Source organism: Rhea americana, unplaced genomic scaffold (assembly GCF_003343005.1).
Source record: "Rhea americana isolate MKP2758 unplaced genomic scaffold, rheAme1 scaffold_27, whole genome shotgun sequence".
Lineage (NCBI taxonomy): Eukaryota > Metazoa > Chordata > Aves > Rheiformes > Rheidae > Rhea > Rhea americana.
The window spans coordinates 7273834-7293104 of NW_028186390.1; the positions used below are offsets into that span (position 1 = coordinate 7273834).

A 19271-nucleotide genomic window follows, 5' to 3' on the forward strand; every position below is an offset into this window, starting at 1 on the left:
CAGTCAGCAAAGTAGCTGCCGAGATACGCCACCGTTGACTTTAACTCTTCAATCTGTCTCTGTTTTGTAGCTCATCCAGAGGAGCAAAAGACCTGACTTCTTGGCATGACAGAACATTACCCACAGGCTGTCCTAAGCTTTACGCTTCAGGCTCGCTCTTTCTCTCGAGCCTATATTTTTAAGCATTACATTTTAGACACCTCATTTGCTTTGCTGCCCAACAGAGATTGTGTTGGGGTTTTTTGGCACAATTGGATTAAACTAGCAGAGCTAGATAGCTTCCACTGGCATTTCAGGAGATTTGCTGTAAGGCAGACCTGAGACATTCATACCTTCCTAAGCTTGCACAACCAGGGCGAGAACTGCAGTTGAGGTCTTGACCTCAGTTACTTAAGCCCTTTTCTCCCAGGAGCGTTCATCACTTTAATCACAGAGTCCTAAATAATCAGTGGGTAGCCTGTAATTAGGGGGTTGTGTCCTGGAATCCTGCAGCCTGCTCCCGGTGTGCCGAGCACTCCCGATTTTCATTTCCCATTCCCCGAAAGGATGTTTGATCTCAGATTTACACTTCAGAAAATTAAGAAAGGTACAGCACCTCAGTCCCCTGGCAATCTTCCTGCTTTCAGTGGTAGGTGCCTTTCTTTCCTTAAATATCTCAGTGCTGCAGCAATTGACACACTTGATTTAAGAGTTTGATTTATAGGCTGATACCGAGCCTGAAAGTCAGCAGTTCCAGGGCTGCATAAATCAGCCTGTCTCTGGGACTAATACTTCCTTATTTATAATTTCGACAGGAGATGGAATTCTTTCTCAATTCTTTACATTTCTTTCAGATGTAATCGACCACCCTGTCCTTTGGTTTAAAGCTATGTGACTTTGCCACAAATAGAGGGAGGGGGAAGTAAGCTGAGGCCAGGAATTGCTGTGCTATAAAAGCTTCATATTGTGTGCTCTTGGACTTTGCTTTCTCCCAGCTTCCTTCGAGCCCACACAAGAGATGGACTTGAGGTTTTTTGGCTTTCTTCCCCTCCCCCTCCTTGCTCCATACATACGCTGACCTTTTAGAAAAATAAATAAAAGATAAAGAAGGACCTGGAATGTTGCAGAATGTGTGTACATTTTGCTCTCTGTTGTTTTCTGCTGGGATTAGTTGTTTACAGTGGGGGAGAGAAGGGAGGGCAGAGGAAGGGGGGTCTGTGGCCTTAGCTGAAATTAGTGGCATTTCGGAGTGATCTTGTTAGGTGGTCCGCAGTTTAAAGACCTAAATCCTTGTAATCCCCCCATGCCTCCTTGGCCACTACTCCTTTTGCTCTTGTTCTCTTGCCTTTTTTTTTTTTTTTTTTTTTTTAGGGGGAAAAAAATCTCAAAGTCAGCCTCTCTGTCTCTCGGATACAGGCGCATAATATACACACGCGCACGCACACACACTCTCGCTCTCTCGTATGCTTTCATTCACACATTGTACCTGCATAACAAATTAATGTCTTAGCTAGCCGAAGTCTACATCTGTTACCACTACGGGACTGGGCTTGTAAAATGCTCTCTCTAGAATGCAGACGCACACTGAATATTTTTATTTATTTTCTAAAAAACATTGAGCTGCCAGACTTTCAGTTTGTGATTACACTTAAATTCAAATTGAAATTTCAGCCATAAATCAAGTGCGCCAGATTAGTTCCTCTTGTGGGTTTGAACATGCTCTTTGGATTTTAAGGTCAGAAGATATCCGTTTTCACAGTGCTGAAAAGTTTAAAAATATACTACATTTTAGGAAGAAAAATAAATATGGTTTGCATTATAAAGCAGTACATCAAATATGTGCATATGCGCACACACAGCGATGTCAGTGAAGCTGAATGCTGTCAGATCACCTTTGAGGACTAATAGCACCTATTTGTTAAGCAAGCCAGGAAACACGGTGGCTATTTATCCAAGGAGAATACAGCAGATTGTCGTGAGATGTGATATTTACCCTGCAAGAGAATAAAAGTTTATTCTTTACTCTTCAATTTTAAAAAAATAGTAAAAATTAAATAAACACACCAAATACTTCTCTTGGCAGGCTTTATGGCGTAGTTTAGAAAAAGGCATTTACAAATGGTTTCAAAATGGCTGTATTACATCTGTCAGCGGGTGAAGGGAACACCCACAAACTGTGTTTTTATCTCTTGAAGTTTTGTTCCACTTGAGCAATAAAAGCCGGATTCACTGCTGTTTTGTGTGATTGGAGTAATCCTAGCGTTGAGTATGTTTTTAAAACTTCTGCGTTTCGTTGGTTTTGTAAGTTTTAAGAAACTCCTGGGGTGGCAGAGTACTTTGTTTTTAGTTTTTACTAGCATTGGACAAAGATAGGTTTGCAAGCACCTGGCACAGACAAGTTCCTCCTGGTTCCCTAGCCTGTCCTTCCCAACAAACAGTTGGGCAGGAAACCTCCTTATCTTTGATGTTAATGTCATCAGCAGTTTTTTTTTATAGTCCCGTTCTTTCCCTGGGAGTTGAAAAACTATCCTAAAGTAGGCTCTGAACCCACATCCAGTGTCCTCCAGTCTGAACTCCAGAACGACAGCTTAAATCCCTTTTCCGTTTGTGTTGCAGCCCAGGAGGATAATACCGAGAGGTATAGCGTTCCCAAGGCTCTTCTTGTACTCAAAGATATGTTAGCTGGTGGGAACCTAAAAACTGGGCCCTCCCAAAGCAGGGGAAAGCTCTCTTCTGAATGGTGCGAAGTGATGGAGGAGGAGGGTGTTTTGGAGCGCACATTTTGGATGGGAGCCATTTCAGTGGGAAACGAGGAATCTCCCATCACCTTCGCTAGTCCTCTTGAAAGCCAAGCCAGAGTCGCGGCAGCGGCGGGCCGTTCTCCCTCCRCTGATTCATTTCCTAGCCTGGTTCCAAGTGTTGAATGTTCTCTCTGTGCAAACACTGTTGCACAAGAGGATGGCCCGCGCCGCTGCCCTGGAAAGGAAGTGGGTTGTGACAGTGTGAGAGCAAAGGCAGGCGGGGGTCTGCTGTGTATCTTCGCCACTTTTTATCTTATTAACATGTTAGTAGAAACCCTGCCAGGGCAACCTGAGCTGGTGACTTGTAGCATAATTGCTCATATTGCTTCCTTATAGGTCAGAAGAGAGAGAGTTGAAGTGAGTTGAAAGAATGATTGTTCAGAGGGGACAGTCTGTTCAAGGCGAGCCATAGCTGCTGACCAGCGTGGCTGAGGTCTGCTTTTACTGCCCTTACTCCTGCAGAGTTCATACTGCTTTCATGAGGCAGATGGGTTCTGCTGTGACTAACATAAGCAGCAGAATTTTATATGGTTAATGCAAGAATTTGTATAATTCTTTGTACAGTGCTTTGTAGAAGCAGGAAAATAGTGGCAATTCATTTTAGGATTGGTAATCCGGAGAGAGGATTGATAYTTCTTTTTTCTCTTAAGGGACGTGGCTGGCTAGCTCTGCCCAGGATGTGAAATTAGGCTGATGGTTCTGCCCTGCCACCAAACCCCTCTGCCCTGGCAGCTCCACGATAGCTCTGCTGTCCATGAGCCAGCTTGGTGGTGTGGTGCAGTGGTGTTTCACTAGTGCAGGGAAAGTGTTAAGCAGTGGTAAACTTGTGACCAAGGTAGGGAACAGCTGGTGGTGTCGCAGTGGTTCATTAAACTGCAGGAGTTACCACACAGAAAATCAGTGAAGCCAAAAACTTTGAAAAGATCAGCTGTTTAACTGAGGATAGCAAGAATATTCAGGAATTTTATAATTAACATTAGCAGAAATGTGGAGGAGTTATTAAGTGCTCTGAGTTGGAGTGGGACTAATATGAGGGGCAGATTATCTGGGTTATATATATTGGGGTTATATATCTTGCTTATACCTTTCCCACAATCTGCTGTATTTGATGTGTGTTAGACTTGGTAAAGTAGTATTTTTAAGCAGCTTTTAGCTGGATGCCTTAAAATTCTCTGTCCTTTAACAATTTCTAGCTGTCTTTGCACATGTTAAAATCAGGAAAGAAATCATCTGCAGAATAGCTATGTTTTTTCTCCATAACTTTGAAAGAAACTGCATTTAATAAAATTTAACACTACTCATGGTGTTGACTGAGCAGCATTTGAGTGCACATCGTGGATGGTTGCTAAGATTTCACAATTTCCATTTTACTGCTTGGACAGGCACAGACCAATGTAGTAACTCCTTCAGTGTCCCTCAGCTGGGGAGTTGTGGAGCCAGTACTTGGACTTTTGAACTTCTTTCCTATCTTGAAGATCAGATCAGATCAGCAGATCTGAAAGCTTGTTACTGCAAATTCAGAAACGTTTTGCAAGAAAGTAAGTTACCTTTTTAAAGCTCAGTCCTGCTTTGCTGTGCCCTGTGCAGCGTTTCAGACCTTGTGGTGTCTTAAGGCTACATGGATTTGAAAATCTCCTAAGAGTTAGAGGAGTTCCAGCTTCCATCGATGTGGGTTTTATTGTTTTAATGTTGCAGAGCAGTATTAAAATTTGGGTGCTTGAATGTAATATGGACAAGGTCTTCCAGTTGTGATATTGATCTGTATGAAACTTCTCAGCAAAATTCTCAGGGAAGGAATGAGCTCCTTCTCTTTTTACTGGATGACTGAGGCATAGACGTGACCTGTGCAGTTCCCCAGGAAGTCCATGGAAAAAATGAGACTTGATCCAGATCCCAAGTCCCAGGCCAGTGTCCCATCTACAGAGTCCTCTAGCAATATTTATTCTCTTAAAGAAGTGTTCAGGAAAACAATTCTAATAGGAGGTAAAACTAGGAACTTTTTTCTGTTTTTTTTTTGTTTGATTGTTTGTTTGTTTGTTTGCAAACTCATTCTGACAAATGACGTTAAGTTTTTCCAGGAACAGAGTATGAGGATCAGGACAAGAAAAGTGGAGATTCTGAGAAAAGAGCATACCTGAATATATTTACAGGATCATGTTGTAGGCTTATTAGATATTCTGACAGATACCTGTGTTTTGTGCCTGTAATTTTAAATCATAATTTTTAAATCATTTTCTTGCTTCACTTTGTGTTGTAGGTGCTGTCTTCAGGGCAGTGTTATTTGTCATAATGCCGTGATAGAGAAGGGTGCAGAAATCAAGGACTGTTTAATTGGTAGTGATCAGCGGCTGGAAACCAAAGGTAAGCGGAGAAGCTGTATTTGTGATGCTTTCTTTTTTTTTCTTTGGGGTGGGGGTTACTTCTTACTCATGATTTTACTCCTGTGTCTTCAACAGGACCAGTAAACAGTAGCAATTCTGCAACATGGTGTTCAATACTACTAGGATTTGCTTTTTCATGGAAAGTACAGCTTCTTGGCGTAAGAATAGTTCAGGGGCTTCCTCCTCTGAAGATGGCAGAAAAATACTGTTTTATTAGAACGAACAAGACTGGGTGCTGAGACAGTCTTTTCCCAGAGACCACACTTAGATCAGCCTTGAAGCTGTCCTCATCAGAAGGAGCTATTATTTTAACTAATAACCCTTTTCAGTGTCAGAGGTAATGCATACAAATTACTGGTTGCACAGACTTCCTTCTCTTTGTAGATGCTGCTAGCCAAGGGTGCCAGGATGCTCCCATCCACCTTGCTCCAAGCAGAAGCTCAAGGTGGAATATCATACTAGGGGTTGCTATGCTCAGTACTAAGTACAAGRGCAGCTACATTAAGATCTGCTTTACTTGAACAAGATGCTGTTTGGGGGCTTCAGAGAGGTTACCACTGCATGGCCCTCATTTGGGCAAAGCCAGGCCATCCAATCAAACTGAGGAGCAGTGGCTCAGTAACCGCCTGAGTGGAACTGTTGATTTCCTGCCCTAACAGATAATGGGCAGGAAATGGCTGTTTCAATGACTGCATCCCAAGCAGAGGGCTTTTTAATGAATATTTATGGTTGGGGTTTGGCAGATCCCTGCTCTAGGATGTGGGCTGAGGACAAAAGTGAGTTTGCAGGCTCCATATGAAGTTATTTAGTCAAACTGGGATGTGTTTGTTTGCTTTGTCTTTATAGCATATGGGTAGATTCCCRATTGTAACTGTCCTAGCATAGAACAAGGTTTGTACTTACGAGGTATAGCATGACTTACTGTTAGCTATCTATATGACAAGTTTTACTTTAAWTTGAAACTAAAAGAGGTGATTGATAAAAACAAAGCATTGGTACTGCAGTTGCGAGTCTCAGATACTCTAGGAAATATCTCTTGTGTGTTCTCCAGTGCACTGTGGTCTTSGTCATGTGTATCTCAATTTCTGCTTACGCATGGCTTTGCTCCTCACATCAATCTGAATCAGTGGCCTTAGCGACACATTTGGTTGTTAATCTGCAGTGTGAACTATGAGGAGACAGGGTGTAGATCTAACTAATATTTTACAAAATAAAACTATGCTTGATTTCTTTAGTAGATCATATCAAACAGAAATACCACCTTTTGACCTTGCTCATATCTACTTCAGTTGTCTCTTCCAGGCATCTGATGCTGCTTTGGTTGATTTTGGTATGGAAGCCATTCTGTCTCCTTGATTATCGCTGTCGTTCTTGTTAGAACCCTTTTCAGGGTCTCTAGATATGTTCGGAGGGAGAGAAACAGAACTGAAACCCATGGTTCATTTGCCTGCTCTTGTACAGGCTGATGCTCACCTCTGCAAAGCTTAAACCCAGTGCTCAGTGAGTCTATGGGCTCTCTAGCTGAACTTTTTAGGAAAGTATGACTGACGTTAGCAAAGACATATTCAGGCAGATTATGAATACGCAATTATTCTGAGTGAGAAAAAATAATAAAGACTCATTTCATTTCCCTGCCTCAGTTTCCCAACCATTCTGGAATTTTTTTGGGCTGGGGTCTGGTTCTCCTCGGTGGTCTGGGATCTCTCTGTGCAGTTCRTGACTTATTTCCTGAACTATGGAGTCTTTCCAGCCCAACATGTCTCTTCTGACGTTGGCTGGTCCCACAGTAAACTGGGCCTTCTCTTTCTCACTGTGAAAACATGCTCATGACTTCCCTTCCCCTACCCAAGACTTCCTGTATCTTTTGCCAAGCTTTTGGTGTGGCCCTTTAAGTCTGTTTCCATCTTCCCCCTTTCATCAAGACTTTGGCTGTGTTGTTCTGTTTGGTAACTTTTCCTTCCTCAAACTCCAGCCTCCATAGCCAGGTTAGAAAAAAATAGTTCTCTTGGGTTGGAGCCACCCTTTGTTGCAAGCTGATCACACTTCAGCAGATGTAAACAGTAGTGGCTGGCTGTTGATCCTGGTCTGGGAGCTACATGCTAGAAGTCTGCTCAGCAAAGCTGCATACACCTTCCCAGAAACATTAAAAAAATACAGCAGTCCCTTATTCCAAAGCATCAGCCAGGATTCGTCAAAGGTACAGAGATCTCTGCATCATCCTACACAGCCACAAGCAAATCCCACAGTTGACTTTACTGCAGAACTGGCTGTTTGCTCCCTACTCTGCCGTTCAAGTCCTGGCTACACTGCCCAGGTTCAAGGTACAAGAGCTCTTTGAGCCAGTGGTGCACTGACCTCCTTTCAGAAAAAGAGCTGCATTTCCACGCAAGGAGCATGGCAGAAGAGCAGCTACCACAAATGATAGGCAAATGTAACTCAAACCAGCTCTCATCTTTTTCCTTCTGCAGAAGAGGCAGGGGCATAGTTAGGGTGGTCCAAATGGTACAGCTGGGAGTAATGGGATTGATTTAAACACAATTTAGGTTGGATATCTGGAACATTTTCCTAACGATGTGGTCTGGTGGGCTGTGGGATAATCTCCCTGGGGACGTGGTGGGAGACCTCATCACTTAATAATGGGCTTGGCAAAGCTCTGGACACCTAACTAGAGAACACTCAACACTAGCTTTTGGGGTAGATCAAATGTAGCGTACTACTTCCAAACTGAAAAGAAAGTTAGAGACACAGGAAGGCCAGGTAACTGTCAGTAGTGACTTCCAGTCTTGTGTTGACTTCAGCCCCATCACACTGCTGGCCAGAGATGGTACTTTTCAAGAGCCTCTGTTACTGTCAAGGTATAGAGTTTTTTAAACTTCTGAATGTGCAAGCAATGCTTCCAGAGAGCCCTACCATTTTCTCCCTCCTGCTTTTATTACCATGCCTAGGAAGCATCCACTTTCCTTCCTCTTTGATACTTTAATTTAAGGAATTTGCTAGTAGAGAATAAACAGACAGGCTTTACGAAAGCTACCTCACCCAGGCAGCAGTTTGAAAAACATGTTKGTACCTAAGAAAAAGGAGGTAATTGTTAAAGGGATAGGAAATGACAGGCAGCAGTTCTGAAAGAATTTAATTGCACAAAGCATTCAATCATTGTTTCTAAGACAGTTATTAGGATTATGCTCCAGCCTTTTTGATGAACCTGTTTTTAAAGAGGAGCTCAGAAACAGCATGCACTCATTGAGAGAGGGAGTGTTGCTGATGGACCAGTCAAGGAGTCAGATGCGCCCTAGAGTCAGTGAGTACAGTTCCCAAAGGAGTCTCTAGGCCACATCCAGCAGGGAGTAAGTTATACATCTGGTATATGTTAGTCAGGAAGAAATGTATGCAGTAAATTGGCATAACCTTTCCTCAAAGGAAAACCGAGAAAGAGATACTGTGAAAACATGCACATAGAATAAAACCAGTAAAATTCACACAGAACTTCCCACTTTATCCCCGACCTTCCTCTTTGTTTTTGGGACAGAGATACTGTGTGTGTTGGATATTAAAGGRCAAATGAAGTCTGGGGGCTGCTTGAATCATTGCACACCCAAAAACTGATTASAGCAATGTTGTTACTGCACAAATGTATGTGCAGAAAGGGAAAAAAATACCAGCATTCAGYGTGTTGGTGTAATCTTTGCTTGGCATCCTGGTACACACTTAGCAGTAGCATTAGCTCTATGACCGAGGTGTAGAGTAAGACTTTACTGTGCTTGGTCCTGTACAGTTTTTGTGCAACCATATATTTATACTTTCCTTGGTGCCCCTGCCACAGTCAGTGCCCATTTGCTAAATGCAGAGTTGTTCCATATTCYTCATTTTCCTATCATTTTTCAGTTTGTGGCTGAAGCTTTAAGCGCACTATGCAAGAGACAAGATCTTTCCTTTCTTACAGCTTTCTGCAGCATTCGTCATCTTAATGCTTCACAGCAGTTAACAACCTCCTTTTCTTCTCTCTAATGTTAACGTGGCTGGGTTTTCCTCCTGTTTTACAGAGACCTGAGGGACAGGGAGATTCAGATCTTAAGTGCCCATTCATTTTGACTGGCCAATTTAAGAAGTCTAGGACTTGGCATTATATAGTACCTTATGGATTCAAAGCCAGGATGCCCCACTTAATTCACTGTGCCTGGAGTGTGCTGTGGTCATGGCTGAAACATGTACAAAGTGCCCAGTTATTAAGCACCACTGATGTCCGTATGGAAATAGCTTGCTAGTAAGATGTGTATGGCACAAGCAGTGGTAGAGCCAGCTCCTCAAGGGCAGCATTCAGCGTTGACCAGCAAGCTGTCCTCCCGCTGTGGATACCTTCTTGCATCTGCTTCTTCCAGAACAGGCCCATCCTGTGCATGCAATAGGGCAGGCCTGTGACAGCCATGATCATACTCCTACCAAGTGTACACAGGGAAGCTCCACTAAAGCTGTGTGTGTGACCTGTGGCAATTCCAGGCTATTACAGACTTGATATTTTAGCCTTAACGTTCTCTTTGTAATCCTTTTTTTTTTTTCTTTTTTTTTTTTTTTTTTTTTTCCGTTTTTTTTTTTTTTTGATGTGGAGGTGAGGGGAGAGGCTCAGTCTGAAAAAAACAGTTTTATTGTATAGGGTCATATTGGCCATTGCATGAATCATTAGCAAGGTCAGAATTTTAAACCCCATTGTACAACTGCTGCTGCTCTAGCTAATGRCAACTAACAGAAGTGTTTTTATTTCCTTAAGAGGAGCTGCATCTAGAGCAGGACAAGAGAAGCTCTTTACCAGCAGGCTTCACAGGCGTCCATGGGCCTCAGGAGCCCAGAGATCCACTCCTGGTGCTGCAGGGGAGAAGGCTCTAGTAACTGTAGGCTTTACTGCTGCTGCCACCCGTGAGCCCTTCGCTCCCAGCTACGTCAGCTGTTTCCTGTCTGATCCTGACTCCTGATCTCTGTTCTGGCTCTTTGCTCTAGGACCAGTCTCATCCCATTCCCAGCCTTCTCTTTGGCTTCTCCTCCAGTCTTTGTCTCATGGAGATTGTTTGGTTATTCCCAGACACCAACCTGACTCCACCTCCAGTCTCTGATCATAGCTGCTATTTCCAGTCCCCTTGCCTAGCAGTCCCATGCTGCATTTCCCATCTGGCACTCGCCTCCTGGCTGGTCTGGGTTTGACAGCATCCCTCTCTGAACCGCCTGAGTGCTGGGCAGGATCATCCTGGCCGCAGGAGAGAAGCAGTTCTGTGCCTAGTGATGCACTGGTCCATAGCCCAGGGATACAAGTGTCGTGAGAGTCCTGTCTTCCTTCTGCACTTCCATGGTCAAGAGTGCTCAGTGCAAACGGAGTCTCTGGAGCTTTTAGCTGCCCTCCTGAGAGCATGTGCAAACTGAGATTTTTTTCCAGTGGCTTATCACATAGCCAAAACTGTGGTTTTTCACAAGAACAGAAAAAGGCACATATCCACTAAGGAATGGCTCCTGTGTCCGATCATTTTCCAAGTCCTATTCCAAGCCTGGAGTCCTAGGACTTCACAGTGAAACAGTGTAAGATTGTTTTATATTGATGAGGGCCAAACAGCATGTTTTTCTCTAATGGCATTCCCTGAAAGCAGGTACAGTTTAGGAAACCTCCACATGTGAATGGCTGACTGCTTGTGAGGATGCTTCACACTAGCCAAGATGTAGCAGGATGGGGACAGGAAAGAACTAACAGACTTTCTGATGCTCTCTCTGCGTTTAAGTAGTGCCCAGCATCTGCTGTTGTAAGATGTGCAGAGTGCTTCCTGGTGAAGTCTTTGGGAACTGAAAGCACTTAGTATGATACAAGCATGCTGCAATGCAGATGGGAGTTATGAAAGCTCCCAAAGAACAGACACAGACTAAACAGTGCACACATGTATATTGTGCACTGGAGCGCAAGATGAGCTGGAGGAGATGTAGGAATGGTATAAAGTCATAGTGAAACTGAGAGCTCTATGGGATTTGGGGGCAGGTTTAGCTCAGTTGGTTAGGGCATGATGCTGCTAATGCTAAGGTCGTKKGTGCAATCCTCGTATGGGCTGTGCTGAGGGTTGGACTAGCTCTCCAGAGGCCCCTTCCAACCTCACCATTCTGTTTGTTCCCTAAAGTAGTTTTAACTGCTGCCTGTCCCTGACAAAGACACTAGTTGGCAGTTAAAATAAGCATATCTTTAAAAGCTGTCTTTCCCCCTCCCCCCCATCAGTGACATGTTACTTTGTGCTCCTAATAAGCCTGTTCTCCGAATTGCAAAAAAAAGATGGTTTGTGAGTTCTGGCCAGGGACTGTTAGGTTGCACATACCATYGGTCCTTTGGCCAGAGAAGTTCAGGTTCCTGAATGAATGAGTTAAATGAACTGCTGCACTTGCAGCATGTTGATGGTGAAAAATCTACCCATAAGGCAGCAGCTCTTAACCTTGTGGAAATATTTTTACACGCTCCACACAGGGAAAGTAACCACTTGTGCTCTGCTAGAGCTCAGCCATATGAAAGAGCAAGGAAGAATACCCTAGTGGTAGCCTGAGAAAGGAAAGGGACCTCTATTTTGTCCAACCCAGCAAGCAAGCAGCAGTCTCCAGGCAAACATGGCATCTCTGCCATCTTGGCAGGAAGTGTGGACAGAGTGTTTCAGACTGACATTTCTGAGATCCATGCTGGCATTTGCTGTGAGGTGGTGATATCACTGTGGGAGCACATCGATCGCTATAATCCATTCCCCTTCTTAAACAGGTTGCTAGGGCTCTGCCATGTTGCTAGGACTCTGAGTGTCTCCCTCTCCCGGAGGAACTTGCTATCTCATGCACATTCCTAGTCCTTGATCTCACTTTCCCTTGACTAACCTTTCTCTTAAAATCCCTAGTGATCACTTTCCCATACATCTCTCTTTCCAGTTCCTTCACTCCCTCCAGTCCTTCTGATCCAAGCTGCACTGAAATCAGCTCTCTTTGAGCGCTGAGTTCACTGTTGCTTTCGCCTTACACTCCCAAGATATGCCTGTACCCGCAGAAGGTTTTGAGGGTGAAGGGGTTGATACTGATTGAGTGGTCAGCAAAGCCTCCGCTGCACCAGGTGAGCRTTGGCACTGTGCTTTGGTGTTTGCTCAGAGTCAGCGTACCGGAGGAGTGAGAGCTGTACTGACAGCTTGTTCTTTGGGCTGGAAGCTGGGTTGGGGCCCCCAGCTGCAGGCCAATCTGCCTGAAATCATCGCCAGCCCAATTCCTCGAGCTCCAGGAGGCAAGCTGCCCATCCCACCTCTCGGAGCAGCCGGGACACACGACCCACGGGGAATGTTGCTCCCTGAGACCTACAGGTGTGGCCGACTTTTGCACAGTGGGGTTAACAAGGTGCTTGGGAGAAATCTGTGAGACCTTCCTGGCCTTTGGGGTCACTCTGTGGTCACCCCCCATCTCTAGCTATCACGTAAGTAAAGTGTGGCTAGGGAAAGAGCAGGCTTTGACTGGAAAGCCCCGCTGCTCCGTAAACACAAACAAATCAGCCCCCATCACCTGCTTCCCTTCTTTATCTCTACATGTAATTTAAAACACCCTCCAGCCTCTCAAAGTCAGGCTTCAGCTGCTTCCCATCCCCTTAAGCCCCTTTAGTTCCTCTCCCCCCACAACCTGGCTGCTTTTCCAGGGCCAACCATCACTGCAGAGACAAGTTGCTCTTCTCTCCCACTCTCTGATCCTTTCTGTCCTGGGTGAATGTGGTAGGAGCCACCCACAGCGTGTTTTCGTGCATGCGTTTCTGCAGCCACCCCTCCCCCCTTCCTAGTTTTTTAAGTTAAACTATCTCTTGCTTTAAAGAGAGCAAATACACAGCAGTGGCTTTCATCACTGCTGTATAATAGAGCAGTAATTCTGTGCCAGGGACTGTTTTCTATTTTATTTTAAAGGGTTTATAAAACAGTGTATGTAATTGAGTGAGTAAACTGAACGTTTTCTGGAGCCCCTGAGGGCTGGAACTTCATGGTGGTCCTGGGCCTAGGCCCTAACCTTTTTTTTTTTTTTCCTTCTTCCCTCCTTTCCCTCCTCCTTTACAACCCAGCATTGCCACCAGCAGCAGCAGCAGCAATCTGTCTGGGGCTAATTGAGCAAACAACAAGGAGATGCTTTCACATGGCTTTTAAAGGAATGCTCCGGCATCCCCTTTCTGTAAGCAGTTTCACAGGAACCTGCCAGGAAGGCTGTGCYGGGCTGCAGAGGGAAGCGCTCGGTCTGTGGCCCCCCTGTTCTGGTGGTGGGGTTTGTGCTGGGATGTGGAGTCATTTCCGCCCCTCTGTTTATTTGCATTACAATTTGTTTTTAGCCAAGCACCAAAAGCTGTGCTGCTCCCCAGCTCGCTAGCTCTCCTTGTGTTGTGCGTATGTTTTTAAGGGGCTAGTGTACAGTATGTGTAAACAAATGTCTTCCAAAGCAGGAACACATATATAATGCGTGACAGGTTTTTGATTTACACTCAGTAAAATCTCTGTGGACATTCGGTTCAAGCACCCAAGCTGACTTCAGGCTGGGCTGCGTCAGCAAGTTGTAGCAAAGTGCTAATCAGAAGGTTGAATGTGTTGATCGGCTCTGGATTTGCTTAGCACCAGATGCTCCCAATCTGAGAAGATCTAGTTGAACATGATTTAAGGTTGCAGAGTCCAACTCTAAGGCTTTCTGAAAGTCCTTTCTCTAATCCCTCTTCTCTCTCTGTGGGCTGAATGCATCTGTAACCCTGCCAGTGTCAGATAAAAGGCAGCCTGGTAAGAAAGCCCTAATGGGGAACTGGGGAAGGAGAAGGGAGCTGAACAGCTAAGCATGTGAGGTACTTTTCTCTTCTGCCTTCCCCCCCCCCGCCCCAACCATTTGCCCGAGTTTCAGGCAGAGTTTCTGCATGAACTGAGCTTGCTGGTACCAGCCAGAGCCACTGGCAACTGGCAGCCAGCAGCTGATAATGAAACGCTATCTGCAGCTCAGCTCTCTTTGATGCATGCAGTGGAGTCAGAATTCCCTTCCCTCTGCAAGGAGGGCTTTGGGAAGCAAACAGGGAAGCAGGGTGAATCCTTATCTGCCTATCACATCCCTTCCGGGTGCGGAATCGGGCTTTGTTTCTAGCAAAACCATTCCCTTTACCGTTTAAAAACTTTCTCGCAGATCTAAGGCAGGCACATCCATGTGTTTTCTTTTAGCCTGTACAAAGAGAAATGAGTTTGGTGATTTTATGCGAGTCTTTGAGGTTGTAGTGACATGCTGGGCAGGCTGTCTGTGCCCGCTTCAGAGTATCTGGGCCACGTGGATCAAGGAGGCAATGAAACAGGCAGAGGAAAGAGAAGATCGGGGAATGCGCGTTCTGATTTCCTGTGCAACTTTGGCAGGCTATTTAGCTCTCTAACCTTGCTGCTGCCTCAGTTTCCCTATCTGTAAAACAAGAATGCTCTTATTCACCCACTCTTGAAAAGTATTTTGAGACATCAGTTGTAAAATACAAGATGTTAAGAGGGCCTGTAAGCATGTCAGTGCAAAATACAAATACTTGGTACCACCTCTGCAGCAAAGTATGTGACAAGACCCATCCCTGCTCTACAAGTTTAGGACAGTGCAGGATGCTGTATGAACTGAAGCAAAAAGTTTCTTTTTAAAAATGTTGCTACAGATAACCTATATATAGAACCGTAAATTGACATGGTGCTTTATAAGCATAGATGAAGGCAAGTTTAATCTGCAGAGGCATAACGTAATTACTCTCACTGGATGCTAGCCAGGGTCTTATTCACATCACAGAAATCAACGTGATAGGTCGTCGGCTTGGAGGAGGTTCAGGAATGGAGTCACAGGAGTTGCTACAGGGCCTGTTTGAGATATATTGGGAAAGTTGTTGGGGGTGAGGAATGTTATAGCAAAAAGTGCTGCAGGTTGGATTTGAGGTACCTTGGCAAAGCTGTGTGCGGTCCAGGAGGGGAGGAGAAAGACGCTGAAGGCTGGACTTGGGGCTATTGGCAGAGCTGTGCTGGAGAGGTTGTGTGGTGCTACCTACATCACACTTGCACCTGGCACTCGTACAGTCAGTCCCTGATTTTCCTGAATACCACATCTACCTCTGCTCGTCCTGCTCAAAGTGCTAGAGATTGGGCTTCAAGCTCCAGCATCGCRATCCAAGTTCTGAGACGTCAGCAGAAGGCTCCAGATTTAATTATCAGTTGTCAGTAAATACTCTGGGTGAAGGATTGAATTACCCAATCTGAGGCTGAAAGTGAGAAGCGATTCCTTGTTCTCCTTATTCTTTGTCCTCAGGGAGGGTCTCTGAAAGGCAGTCATGTGGCTAACCCAACCCTATCCCCTAGGCTGAGGAGTCAAAAGGATCCTTACGATTGTGAGGTTGGAGTTGTAGTTGGAAATTAKCTTTCCACAGTGCAAATACTCCTTGAAGTTTCTAGAGTTTTTTCTGGAGTGATGGTCTGCCTGATGCAAAGATGATGTCTTGAATTCTAAACCAAGAGAAGCATCGTGTTGGCCCAGCCAGTTTGGGGACTGCCAGGAATTTCCTTACRTAGCTGAAGGTAGCATGTTTGTTGTTTTCCAGGCATCTTGCAAAATCTGCTCCCCTGAGGGGAGGCATTTTAGATGGGTAAATAAAACACAACTAGTTATTTACATCCTCCTTGGCTGTCTACCCCCATTGCTATGTAAGGTGTTGGAGCCGACACAGCCTCCATTAGTGTATCTGAGCACCTCACAGGCCTTGATGGGTTATCCTGGACACCCTGGATACGAGAGCTGATTATTATTCCTGATGTACAGAAGGGAAAAATGAGGTACTGAGCACCTAGAAGGATCCTTCAAACCACCTGAACTCCACCTGAACAGGAGTCCAAGTCTCAGAGGGTGATTTAGATTCCCTGCCTAACCCTGACAGTACCCTGAGGACACCCACTTTGAGCACAGAGGGATTGTGTCGCCTTCTGAGGCCACATGCTTGCTTTTTTAGGCACTGGTCTTTGAGTTTTGTGTTTTTATTATTTTGGCCTTAGATCCCTTATTTGCAGTCCTTCCCTGACAAGCTGCTTGTGCATTTTAAATGGAAGGCTCTTTCAGTACAGTGTATTAACAGTGCTGGGGCAGGGACAGGCACATTAATATGTCCAGTGAGGCTGTGCAGAGCTCCTGGGAAGAGGCAGAGGAGTGACCTTGTAAAAACAGCCCCTCCRACAAAGCTGCTCCATAGGAGCCTGAGGTGGGCTGTTCTCCGAATCCCTGCACCCCCTCAGCCCTGCAGAGGTGATMACTGTGCTCAGGGGCCTTGCTTCATGTCACCGATTTTGGAGAGAGTTCATCTAGATGTTTTGTATCCAGGAAGGAGAAGACAGGTTTAAAAAAGAAATCTTTTTTTTTTTTTTTTTTCCTCCCAGAGTTGAGTTGGGATAGCTGAGAGCCTCAGTGACTGCATCCCTGATGCTGAGCAGCCCCCAGCTCCCAAGGCTCAGAGCGCTTTTGGGGCACATGACAGTCTTTGTGGCCAGGCTGGATTACTGATAACTAATTTTATGTCAGATTGCCATGTTGGATGTTGACGGCTCCTTGCCCAGACGTGGATGTACACCTGTCAGCAGCAGCTGTGACTTCCGTTGGGCCCTTTGTTGTTTAGTAGTGACACGTACATGTGAAAACTCTCATTAGACAAACCTCCTGATGTTTAGTCAGTTGTTTAGGTTTTTGCCATGTGTGTGGGACACTGTCTGAGAGACGCTGGAGTCCCAAGAAAGGCAGCAAATCTGTGTTTGAGTTCCCTAAAATCTGCTTTTCTCATTTGTTTTAAAGATGCAGATTTGAAAAATGCAAGATCTGAAATATGGCTACAAAACTCAATTCCTCTTCTTTTCCCCCCCCTCTCTCTTTTCAGCCAAACATGTTAATGAAGTCATTGTGGGCACTGAACAGCTGATGGAGATATAACCCAAGTAGGTTTTAAAGACGATTTTATGGAAGCCAGCAGCAGAACCAGATGTTCAGCATCATGGGATCATCCACACAGATCAGTGCTGGGACAGTTTACCCTGTCATTGCTCCTTTCCTGTTCGGCTTTATATTTATGTCTTAATAAAGAAGTATTTACAGAGCAGTGTGTCCGTCAGCCCTTCCCCCCTCATTGACATGCACGCGGGTTTGTGCCGGGTAATATCGGTTCCTGCGCGCCGGGCGAACGCACTGTACTTTTCCAGTAGGACGAAGCGCRGGGACCACCCAGATTGTGCCCAGTCGGAAGAACGACTTAGCTGATCTCCCTGTGATATAAACCGAGTCCCTGCAGTCTCGCACCGCCGTCCCCGACGCTGGGAGAAGCTGCTTGGGCTGCTGCTTACGCATCTCATCAACGCAGCAGGCAGGCTGCGAAACACAGCGGGAACGCAGGCGGCATCTTCGCAGCCCTGCAGCTTCACCAGCTGCCACTGCCGCCGCCTCCTCCTCCTCCTCCTCCTCTTCCTCCTCTCTCTCGTGGTGCTGCCTCTAACATAGAAGTGTTTAATTTGCACCTCTGCTAGCCTGTAATGTGGCTGAGGAGCTCAGCTCCCGCTTCCACTAGGGCCGAATTGGGGCCATTGCTTTGAAATCCTGCCCAAGAGCAAGCGTGTGAGGGGGCTGGAGGGATGAGGGAGTGTGGAAGGAAAGTGGAACATAAACAGTGGATACTATCTGCCTTATTTTGGTGGTGCTTGTGCTTGTAGGTCCACTGTTTCTAATCCCAGACAGGAGGTCCCTTCCCACATCTAAACCATCTGTGGATGACTATACATATGTGAGATGAGTAGAGAGCGCTAATGTGAAATGCACAGCCTTGTGGTCAGTGGTTGTGCCAGGATTGTAAAGCACCTGGATTGGATTGAAACACAAGCTGTTCTTTAACATTTATAAATTGGACACAAGTTCCTACCTAAAAGCTGTTTATTAGAAACTAGTAGGATTCAACAGGACATTTATCTGAGCCTGGCAGTTTGACATCCAGAGGTGCTTACAGCAACTGGCTGGAATATTTCATTAACTAAAGTGATAAATTTTAAATGCATGCTTCATGGGCACCAGTGTCCCCTGAGGAAAATTACAATTTCCTAGCTAATTTGACAAGAGAGGGATTATAATCCAGACATTCCCTGAGTTTCATAAACAAAACTCCTACTTTAAAGGAACAGATTGGACTGGAAAGTATGGTTAAGGATGAGATTTTGGCTTCAAGGCCTTCTGTAAGTTGCAGAAGGAAGAGAAGTACTGCCGTTCAGCTCAGGCTTTGCGTTAAAGGTTTTACCTAGTGTATGTGTGCAAACCTGTTGATAAGGTAYGAGCCCTTTTTCATGCAAGGATCACAGAGGCTTTACAAAGGTTAACGGAGAGGAATCTCACGTCTCTTTGAGGTAAGTGAGTGTAGCATCCATTTTAYGGGCGAGGAGACAGCACAGTGGAGCTTAAAGAGCTTGCTGAGCGTTTTACCAGAAGCTGGTGGGCAAAGCCAACAGGAGGGAGACACTGGTAGTTTGGTTCCTGGTCCAGCACAAAGCCCTCCTTCTCTCTTAGTTTTGAGGGTACATCTTAACTTCTGAAAAGTCAACATCCCCTCACTTAATAGCTGCAGTTTTACCTCCTTGTGCCTTAATTATATGTTAACGTCTCACTTTAGTCCTTTTGTTTAGCTAATTTAGGAAGAGGGTGGGGGGGCGCTTTACTGTGTCAGTTAGAATTTAGCATTAATTTAGTATTCTCTGACACTTGAAAACCTGGCCGGGATTTTAGGCGTTTTCTTTTCCTTTTTGCCTTTTACGACCTGCAGGTGTTTGGTGCGAGATAAAAGTAGATCACTAAGTGAGATTTCACAGCACAAATTATCAAAGTGAAGATTCACTCTTGATGTAGTCTACGTGTGTGGCAGTAATTATGAAAAATAATTCGGGATAATAAGGCCTTCAGGAATCCCAAGGTGGGCACCGGGAGGTTAACCCTTCCTCATCTAACCTGGTCTCTGTGCAGCAGTCATCATCAGGTGAGCAGATGATGGGTTGAGTCAGGAATCTTTGTGCATTGAGTGCTAAGTGATGCAGTCTGATCTAGGAGG

At 45.2% G+C, this 19271-nt stretch overlaps 1 protein-coding gene across 1 annotated transcript in view; it reads left to right on the forward strand.

The window, feature by feature from the left end:
- EIF2B3 (eukaryotic translation initiation factor 2B subunit gamma) overlaps nucleotides 1–17291 on the forward strand; it is a 101664-nt gene extending 84373 nt beyond the window's left edge. Inside the window, exons 11-12 of the mRNA XM_085308155.1 lie at nucleotides 5038–5141; nucleotides 17073–17291. Coding sequence (XP_085164281.1) covers nucleotides 5038–5141; nucleotides 17073–17125 — 157 coding nt within the window. The 3' untranslated portion in view covers nucleotides 17126–17291. The remainder of the gene's footprint in view (nucleotides 1–5037; nucleotides 5142–17072) is intronic.
- The last annotated feature ends 1980 nt before the right edge of the window (nucleotides 17292–19271 follow it).